At 45.7% G+C, this 10,771-nt stretch overlaps 1 protein-coding gene across 1 annotated transcript in view; it reads left to right on the top strand.

Moving 5' to 3' along the window:
- The window catches only part of CHRNA3 (cholinergic receptor nicotinic alpha 3 subunit), a 13,727-nt gene extending 5,977 nt beyond the window's left edge, over positions 1-7,750 (top strand). Inside the window, exons 4-5 of the mRNA XM_077774317.1 lie at positions 250-1,261; positions 7,260-7,750. Of these exons, the coding sequence (XP_077630443.1) occupies positions 250-1,261; positions 7,260-7,388 (1,141 nt within the window). The 3' untranslated portion in view covers positions 7,389-7,750. The remainder of the gene's footprint in view (positions 1-249; positions 1,262-7,259) is intronic.
- Positions 7,751-10,771: the final 3,021 nt, after the last annotated feature.

Below are 10,771 nucleotides of genomic sequence, written 5' to 3'. Positions count from 1 at the left end.
CATGCCCGGGGTCGGGGGGTGGGGGAGGGGGAGGAAGGGCCAAGTCAGATTATTGCAGGAACGGAGGCTTGGGCCTCAGTGTTCCTGTCAGCCAGTGGGGAGGTAAACCAGGTCACCTTGCATGGCACACGGGGCTCTCATGTTCTGTAGTTTATAAGCTGCCACTTGCCACCTACTTTGGGTGGTGGGAGAAGCTGGCCTGGGCAACTGCATGATAATGACCATGTCATTTGCCACCTGTCTCTGCAGTGCTGTTGGGGACTTCCAGGTGGACGACAAGACCAAAGCTTTACTCAAGTACACAGGGGAGGTGACTTGGATGCCCCCGGCCATCTTTAAGAGCTCGTGCAAAATCGACGTGACCTACTTTCCATTTGATTACCAGAACTGCACCATGAAGTTCGGCTCCTGGTCCTACGACAAGGCAAAGATTGACCTGGTCCTGATTGGCTCCTCCATGAACCTCAAGGAGTACTGGGAGAGTGGCGAGTGGGCCGTCATCAAAGCCCCTGGCTACAAGCACGACATCAAGTACAACTGCTGCGAGGAGATCTACCCCGACATCACGTACTCGCTCTACATCCGACGCCTGCCCCTCTTCTACACCATCAACCTCATTATCCCCTGCCTGCTCATCTCCTTCCTGACCGTGCTGGTCTTCTACCTGCCTTCCGACTGCGGAGAGAAGGTGACCCTCTGCATCTCAGTCCTCCTCTCCCTGACTGTGTTTCTCCTGGTCATCACTGAGACAATCCCCTCCACCTCGCTGGTGATTCCCCTCATCGGCGAGTACCTCCTGTTCACCATGATTTTCGTGACCCTGTCCATTGTCATCACCGTCTTCGTGCTCAACGTGCACTACAGAACCCCCACCACGCACACGATGCCCGCATGGGTGAAGACCGTTTTCCTGCACTTGCTTCCCAGGGTCATGTTCATGACTCGGCCCGAGAGCAGTGAAGGCCACACCCAGAAGCCAAGGCCCTCCTGCAGTGCTGAGCTCTCAAACCTGAACTGCTTCAGCCACACAGAGTCCAGAGGCTGCAAGGAAAGCTGTCCCTGCCAGGACGGGATGTGCGGCCACTGCCACCACCGCAGAATAAAAATCTCAAATTTCAGTGCCAACCTCCCGAGAAGCTCCAGTTCTGAGTCTGTCAACGCTGTGCTGTCCCTCTCTGCTCTGTCACCGGAAGTCAAAGAAGCCATCCAGAGTGTCAAGTATATTGCTGAAAATATGAAAGCACAAAATGAAGCCAAAGAGGTAAGGATGTGTTATTACACTGGTTGGTCGTTCATTCAAAAAACATTTAGGGTGGGGCAAGAGATCAGAGTCCGGAGTCAGCAGCCTGTGCTCGGACCGGCCCCTCCATTTACCAGGTGGGGGTCCCTGGACGTGTGCCTCACTTACCGGAGCCTAACCCTTCGTGTGCACAGTGGAACGACTAAGCCCGTGAGTGTGCCCGGGCATTGGCCCCTGAGCTACCAGCTCTGACATCTGATGCCAACACACTCGGTCAAAAGATGAGCCAGAAAAGGGCACAAGACCAGCTGAGCTTACAGTTTTTACTTTCTGTGTTTTTTTTCCCCTATTGAGGTGAAAAATGTATGCCTGTTAAGTGTACCTGCTTTCACATGAGGTGTTCTCCCATGGAACGCTGAGCTAAGCAAGCACATGGGATGTGTCCAGTGCCCCTTCCCAGTCAGCAACCCCTCTGCCTCACTAACTGCTGATCTGACTTCCTTGATGGTTTTACCTCTTCTTGAACTTCATTTAGATGGGATTCTATAGTACAAACCCTTTCACGTCTTACCTCTTTCATTCAACAAAATGCCTTTAAGGTTTATCATCTTGGTGTTTTTTATTGGTATATAATATTCTACACTAGGGCTTTGTCACCTGTTTATTTTACCGTTGTTGGACATGGGCTGTTTCTAGTTTGGAGCTATTTTGAGGCAAGCTGCCATAAATATTCTTACACGTCTTTAGGTGAACATGTGCACTCATTTCCCCTGAGGGTACACCTNTTTATTGATGTGATGTATCACATAGATTGATTTGCGAATGTTGAACCGAGAGATGTCTTTTTAACTTCAGTGGCTACTGTAAGGTTTCCAAAGTGTTTGGCCCAGTTGATACCCCACCCTGGGCAATGTTTGAGAGTTCACTTGCCACACATCCTCACCCACATGTGTGAAGTGGCACCTCAATGCTGTTTAATTAGCTTTTCCCTGGTGAGTAACAATTAGGAATCTCCTTCCTATGCTTACTAGCCATTTGTACATTATCTTTTGTGAATTACCTAGTCAAACTGTTTTCTTTCATTTCTTTCTTTTCATTTCTTTCTAATTGGGTGAACTTCTATTTCCTTCAAAGATCTTATGCTAGAATTAATATCAAGTATTAGGAATAGGGAAGGTTTTTTTTTGTTTTTTATTAAATGTTTATTTACTTTTGAGAGAGAGCATGAGTGGGGGGAGGGCAGAGAGAGAGGGAGACACAGAATCCGCAGCAGGCTTCAGGCTCCAAGCTGCCAGCTCAGAGCCCAATGCGGGGCTTAAACTCACAAATCACGAGATCATGACCTGAGCCGAAGTCAGACACTTAACCAACTGAGCCACCCAGGTGCTCCAGGAATAGGGAAGTTTCACACTTAAAAATATCAAATGTCTGGCTGCTCTCTGACCCTCTGTTTATTCCCAAGGTTATCAGAATCAGATCTGATAATTTTATAAGTAGTTTTGCTTTAAAATTAATTGGCTCTGCCTTATGATGCTTATTNACTTAACCGACTGGGCTACCAGGTGCCCCAGCAGAAAAGCTAATTAACCGATCATTTCAGCTCCTGATACACTGTAGGTAATTACCATTGACAGGGAATGACTGGAGCATCTTTTATTTCGCCCTGAATGGCACATTAATGTGGAGGAGATGGGAGGGAGACAGCAACAGCTGCCTGCCCACGCAGCCCAGCCACCGGCAGAGTTGTGAGCCCACCATGTGCCTAACAAGGCAGAGCCTCCTGCTGAGCCTGTAATTTAGCCAAAAGTCAGGCACACCTTTAACTTCGGCTGAAACAACCGTTGGAGCTTAAGTACATGATCTGTGAACATCTCACATTTGTGCAACACTGACAATGTTTGTAGGTGCTCTCTACCCCTTTCTTTATCCACCTTAAGAAGAATCATTTAAGGTAGCAAAAATTTTATAAAGATTGAGATCTAAATACTCAAGACTCCATCAAGTCATTAGAAATTTACTCTATTCCAAGAATTACTTACTAGACACCTGACAAAGTGCTAGTTTCACGAGGGTCTAAGACCTATTGTATAAAAGGACATTTAAAAAATTGTTACTAAAAGGGAAGTCACAACCTAAATGCCAAGAAGATACATTAGCGGCAAACTAGTGGCACATGACTCATCTCAAGGGGCAGCCACTGCTCATCTCTGGTCATCTGTCACCACAGGGGAGTTGGGCCCAGTCGTAGCTCTCCCGTTTTTCCAGAAATAGCAGAAATTGGCCCACAGGCCAGCAGAGCGCAGCCTGTCCATGCTGAGGAGACTCAGGCTGTCAGAAGGAGGCCTTCTTTGCCCGTGTTTGTGACTGCCGTGCCACTTACATGGTTTTCCAGAGAGGCTTTACCTTCCTAGATCTGCAGCTCAGCGTGGCTGGTTTGCACTATGCATGGCTCCTAGGAACCTCACTGAGGGGCTGCTTTCCCAGGCCGCCTCCTGAGGGTTTTGGGGAGCCCATGTGCCACCACCCTGGCCCTCCCGGCAAGGGAACACTATGGTGTCCATCTGCCTTGGCTGGTCCCTTCTCCAGGCTGTTTGTGTGGATCACCACTTGCTCACATTTGGCCATATTAGTAAGAAGTTTAATTACGTTAATACGCAAACTTGGGGTCGCACAGAAGGGCTCTTTGTTGGCGGTGTGTCTCCGGCTGCTCACCCTGGGGTCAGCTCCACTGTTTTGAGTGCTTCTCTCAGCCGTGGAGGTGTGCCTGCGCCAGAGCCACGGTCTTCTGAGTGGACAGTCCTGAGGCAGCTAGTTTCCTGTTGGTCTGGACACACATACGCAGGGACACTCAGACACGTCTCTGCGTGTATATACCTGTATATAGGTGTCCACGTATATCTCTATGCGTGTGGTTTCATCCCTTCCAGAGTCCGACTTTAGATCAATGATTTATGAATTTCCATTTGTTGTAATTACTGTTTAATCAGGGCTAAATTTCTGCCATCTTATTGCATGTTTTCCATTTATTTTTCTTTTTTGCCTCAGTTAGTGCTGAGCACTGGAAAGTCTGAATTGTTTCTGCTGGTTGGAAAGCCATTCTTCGGGAAGCTGTGTCTCAGCGACTTAGACCCACATGCGAGCTCTCTTTTCCAGTTCTATCTGCCTCACTCCTCGGCATCTGCATCTTGCCCCCCACCCCACAGCCCTCCCCTCTGGTCTTCCTCACTGCCTCGGCCACACTGGATGTTACCAGAGCTTCAGTTGTGGATTTCGGGGGGGATATAGTTTTGGGGTTTGCCATCCCTTTCTCTAGTCTACATCACCTTCACTAAACCACTGACTTACCCTCACCCTCCTGGCTTTCTCTCCACACTGGCACGCCTTGATCCCAAGTGTTCATGGTTAAACCTTCTGAGGCCTATAGGCTTAAAAATATAAACACTCTCATTTTTAAGGGAGTTTAGCTGGATACAAAATTCTGTCAGGTCTTTTTCTTAAATACTTAAAAACACTCCTCCTCCTCCGTTGCTTTTTTGTTTCAGTATCACTAATGAAGTTTTAAGTTAATCTGAATGCTGTTTCTTTGTGATGAATCAATTCTATCCAGAAGCTCCTGGAATTTGTAGACAAATCCAGTGACACACAACACAGTGTGTCGGTGTGGGTCTCTCCTAAATTGTTCAGCATTCTTAGGAGCCATTTTATCATGAGGTTTTTCATTGTTGATTCTGAGAGAATCGAGGTTTCCTCTGTGAAGATTCCCTCCTCTCCACGTCTCTCCCTGAACCGCACACATGTGCTTCCAGCTCCCGCCTCCCTTCCTGCCACCCCCTGGCCCTCCTCACGGGTTCCTTCCAGCCAACTGTCCCCGTCCTGAGTCTTTTCCTCCACTTCTTGGTCACATTTTTACTTGGTTCTTCTGTGACTGCTTGTTGTGCTTCCTGTTCCCAATACTCTCTCTGATCTCTGAGGACAGCTTCTTTAGTTTACATCCTTAACCTGTCTGTTCTGTGAATGTCCTTCCAAGCAGCTATGTTTGTGTTCTGAGGCCTGTAAACTCACTTTTTCAGGGGCATCAGCCATCCTTGCTGGATGGTATCTGGGGAGGGCCCACAAGGCAGGAGGCCCATGTGGCCAGACTGGACTAGGCCACCCTTCCCTCTGGGCCACCTTGTCCCTCAAGGGATGTCTCTCGACCACCCAGCTTTTCCTGTCAGCCAGGCTGTCCTCTGCTCTCTCGATACCTGCGTCTCTGGGCTGGGAGTGGGCAAGCTGTGAAGAGGCAGAGTGGTAAGGGTGAGAAGAGCACAGCCCGAAGCTCCCCCGGCCCCCCCTAGCAGAACCTGGACGGTCCCCCCAGCCTCTAACGTATGGGCTCTCCTTGCTTCTGGGACATCTCTGGGGCTGGGCTAGGAGGAGGAGCCAAGAGTTTGCACCGTTTTGCCTGATGTTTCTTTGTTATCATTAGTCCCAAAGTTTCCAGGCTCATATGACGCCTTTAGGACTTTCGGAGTTAGACATAAATTCTCACCCAGCTGTGTTTGTGCAGCACACTTGTGCTCACGTGGAAGACCTGAGTCTCATCTGTGTTCACCAGGCAAAGCCGTGTGACTTGCTGTCAGAGGAAGATTTGTGGTTGGATAAGGGTCTTTTTTTTTTTTTTTTAATCAGCATGAATATCAGTAAGTACTATTCATTAAGGACTCTGTGCCAGAACATTATTTCACTTAATCCTCATCCTAACCCTCTGAGGGTAGTACTGTTCTTATCTGCATTTCATAAATGGGGAAATTGAGGCAAAGAGAGGTCACATAATTTACCCAGATTCTCAGACACTGCAGTTACAAAATCAAAGTCTACCTGCTACAGCCTTAGTAGGTTAGCTGGTAGAGGTGGGTGGGAACCATAGGTTCATTGTGTGTTTGAGGCACTTGCAAACCAGAGCCTTAGGAATTCACATGAAGTATTGGTATTATAATTCTAATTTTAGCCGAGAATCCTTAGTGTCTTCAGGAGGACACATCTGCTCCAGCTCACAGTAGTAAAAGAAAATCCTGGTCTCCCAGTCCCATTTCAGTGCACTTAATTAAATCACTAAATCACATGCTGCCTCTTTATTATGTGATTATTTCTTCAAAATCAGTTGATTCATGGGTTCTCTCTTCTTCAATTCAATTACAGTTTCCTTGCCTTCTCAGTTGTCTAGGAGTATAATTAGCATATAATTCTCCTTCCTATTTCAAGCCTGAATTGGGGCTGTATTATAGACAATTAGTCTTGCTCTTTCTATGGTCTTTTACTTTATTGTCAGCAATTATTTCTGATTTTCAGCCTGTCCTCTCACTGTTTAGAGTCCCGCGGTACTTGGCCTTAGTGTTGAAGAGGGTGTTTGGTTAGCTGGGCAGGACGAGGAGGCAGAGGGGGAGAGATGATGGCCTTGCTCTGATTTGCTTATTTCATGTCTGGAACAGATGTTAAATGGAAATTAGTATCTAAAACTGGATAAGAACCAGTACTTTGAAGCAATGGTAAATGATGGCTGGATTGTATTAGCTATTCTAACAAAGTGCAGGAGTCCTCAAGTCAAATAACTGGTTTTACTAACTTTATAAATTAGAATTCGGTTTACAAAAAAATAGGTTATGTATACATTAAGACATTTCTGGGCTTGTTTGTTTGTTTGTTTTTAAGTAAGCTTTTTGCCCAACTTGGGGCTTGAACTCACAGCTCTGAGATCAAGAGTTGTATGCCCTACTGCCTGAGCCAGCCAGATGCCCCAAGAAATTTCCGATTCAAAACAGACTGAACAAGAATATTTTATACCTGCCTCCTATGACACATAAAGAGGGACTTGAGGAAGGATTTCCTCGGACTCCATTGGGAAACAGGGTTTTTTGCAGAATGTCTTCTGCTGCTGCAACATATTTATTCAGTGTTCAGTTCTGAGAATGTGTCCACTATGCCCTTCCCTTCCTGCTTTATGTTTTCCTCTTTCACGATTTTTGTTTTTGTTTTTTAGATTCAAGATGATTGGAAGTACGTCGCCATGGTTATTGATCGAATTTTTCTGTGGGTTTTCATCCTGGTGTGCATCCTAGGGACAGCAGGATTGTTTCTGCAACCTTTGATGGCAAGGGATGATGCTTAAGCACCGAACCGTGTTTGCCAGAGGCTTCCTAGAATGCGGAGGGATACTCGTTTGTCACTGTGGTAAAATACACTTGACCGTGAAATTTACCATCTTCATCGTGCTCAAGCCACAGCTCAGTGGTTAAACAGCCACACTGCTGTGCAGCCACCACCATCCATCTCCAGAGCTCTTCATCTTGTAAAACCGCAGCTCTGCACACATTGAACACTAACTCCCCATCCCCTCTCCCCCTGACACCCACATTATACTGTTTTGAGTACTTTAAGCACCTCATATAAGTGGAAGTACACAGTATTTGTCTTTTTGTGATCGGCCAGTTTCACTCAGCATAATGTCCTTGGTTCATCCATGTTGGAGCAGGTGTCAGAATCGCCTTTCTTTTTAAGGCTAAGCAGTGTTCCATTGCAAGTGTATTCATGTTGTTTATCCACTCACCTGTCAGGGGACACTGAGGTGGCTCCCACATTTTGGCTGTTACAGATAATGCTACTGTGAACAGGGCCACACATGTATCTGTTTGAGACCCTGCTATCGATTCCTTAGGGTATCTGCCCAGAGATGGAATTGTTGGGTCCTGTAGTAATTCTGTTTTCAACTGNTCAGAATCGCCTTTCTTTTTAAGGCTAAGCAGTGTTCCATTGCAAGTGTATTCATGTTGTTTATCCACTCACCTGTCAGGGGACACTGAGGTGGCTCCCACATTTTGGCTGTTACAGATAATGCTACTGTGAACAGGGCCACACATGTATCTGAGACCCTGCTATCGATTCCTTAGGGTATCTGCCCAGAGGTGGAATTGTTGGGTCCTGTAGTAATTCTGTTTTCAACTTTCTGAGGAACCTCCATACTGTTTTCCACCATGGCTGCACCAGTTTGCATTCCCACAGGGGCGCCAATTTCTCCATGTCCCCATCAATATTTTCTGTTTTTTTGTTTTTGTTTTTTTAATAATAGCCTTCCTAATGGGTGTGAGGTGGTATCTCATTGTGGTTTTGATGTGCGTTTATGTAACGATTAGTGATGCAAAGCATCTTCTCCTGTGCTTATTGGCCATTGTGTGTCTTCTTTGGAGAGGTGTCTGTGCAGGTCCTTTTCCACTTCTTTTGTTGTTGTTGTTTTGTTTACTTTAGAGAGTGCAAGCAGGTGAGGTGCAGAGGGGGGGGAACAGAGTCTGCAGTGGGCTCTGCGATGACAGCAGAGAGCCCAAAGCAGGGCTCAAACTCCCACACTGAGCTGTGAGATCATGACCTGAGCTGAGGTCAGATGCTCAACTGACTGAGCCGCCCAGGTGCCTGTTCTTTTCCACTTCTGAAGTGGGTTGTTCGTGGTTTTTAGTTAAGTTTTAGGAGTTCTCTATATATTCCAGAAATTAATCTCCTATCAGAAAGAGGACTTGCAAATATTTTCTCCTACTATGTGGGGTGTCTTTTCACTCTGTTGATAGTGTCTTCTGATGCACAAAATTTTTAAATTTTCATTAAGTCTAATTTGTCAGTTTTTTGTTAGCTGTGTTCTTCTGTGTCACATCCAAGAAGTCACTACCGAACCCAGGGCTGTAAAGAATTTGTCCTTCTTTCTCCCAAGAGTTGTACTGTTTTAGCTCTTACATTTAGGCTCTTTCTCATTTCATCAAGCCACCAGCACGGCTTCTGGCATTCCAAGGCGTACTTATTTATCCAGGTGTCTTGCTTTTTATCAAAAGAGATTCATGCAAGAAAAAAGTCAAGAGTATTTATTATAGATAAATGAACATTTAACCAGCCTTTTTGGTAAGGTAGAGAAACATCAAAATATAATTCTGCAGTGTTAAGCAGTAGACAGTACTAGAGAATATGTAAATATGGGCTAAATATGAAAACTGTTTCTCCTTTTGCGGTGGTTGAGGCATAACTGGACAGGAAAACGTGTTGCTCAGAAATGTGAAAATCCATTTGGTTCCGGATCACAACAGATTTCCCAAGGGTTTTCTTACTTGGCCTGTAATCTCCTTGTAGTTTTGTACTGTTTCAGCAATACCCCCCCACCATGGTTTCTTCCCAGGCACTCCTCGCTCACCACTGTTTTCCAAGGGTCTAAGGGCCGCGCCTCCTGCACAGAGTGCCTCAGCTTTTATCTTGCGTCACCCTAGGGAACTATGCTCTGAAAAGGGGTGCCCAGTCACACATTCATTGCTATTAAACCTTTGGAACAGCATTTCTTAACCTTGGCGCTACTGGCATTTTTGGCCAGATAATTCTGCGTTGGAGGGACATTGTAGGATTTTTAGCAGCACCCTGGTGTCTACCCACTAGACGCCAAGAACATAATCCTGGGCCCCCTTGCTGTTATGACAACCAAAAATGTCTCCAAAAACTAAGTGTCCCCTCAAGCACAAAACTGCCCCCGACTGAGAACCACTGCTATAGACAGATTATTAAGAAGAGAGTATTCCAAACTGCAGTTCTGAATCTCAATAGCCACTGGTAGGAGATGAAGGTTCACAAAGACCATTTTAATCTTCTCACTAGTCATTTTGATGTTTTGGCTTTGTGAAAATAAAACTGACAATATCACGGCCCGCTGTGACTCATGTTTTGTTAAATCAAAGGAAGATTTCTACAAAATTTACTCACTTATAGAAATTTTAAGTAACAGTAATAGAGGTAGAAGAGGAATTAGGGATATATATGTGCTAAGAGAGCTAACAGGCAGTTTAAACTCATCAAACCAGACTTTCACTTGTTAAAAGACATTAAACGTGCCCACAATAAAATACAAATGGACAAGATCCCCACTGCCTTCCAAAGAGTGTTGACCTTAGATGGGTTACTTACTATATAAATAAGGCAAATTTGTTCTCTCAAGAGCTAAGAGTTCCAGGTAAAATGCAGGGTTTCCACAGTGTTTTATTCATTCCTGTTCATGGCTGAATGAGGGCATTCAGAGATGGAGTCTCACCTGTTTACCTGCGACGCGNGTTACTTACTATATAAATAAGGCAAATTTGTTCTCTCAAGAGCTAAGAGTTCCAGGTAAAATGCAGGGCTTCCACAGTGTTTTATTCCTGTTCATGGCTGAATCAGGGCATTCAGAGATGGAGTCTCACCTGTTTACCTGTGACGCATGCTACGGTCCTGAATGAGCAGTCACCGCTGAGACTGCATTGCATCTAGAGGCCCTGCAGCTCTATGGCTCTAGGACTGTGACTGCTGGAAAGGAGATGAAACTGAAATGTGACAGCCACGTAACGGCGCACTTCCACCTAATTAGAAACCAGCTTTAATCTTGGAAGGTGGTTTTTCACAGTATGATTTGGTAGCACCCATGGACATGTTTTTAAAATTAGGGATTCACTTAATTGTAGAGGACTCTTCTAAGATTAAGGATACAGAAATGCTACA

The sequence above is a fragment of the Crocuta crocuta genome, unplaced genomic scaffold (genome assembly GCF_008692635.1).
Source record: "Crocuta crocuta isolate KB4526 unplaced genomic scaffold, BGI_CrCroc_1.0 scaffold7, whole genome shotgun sequence".
Lineage (NCBI taxonomy): Eukaryota > Metazoa > Chordata > Mammalia > Carnivora > Hyaenidae > Crocuta > Crocuta crocuta.
Note: the sequence above shows the minus strand (reverse complement) of the source record. Positions and strands in the feature narration are given on the sequence as shown.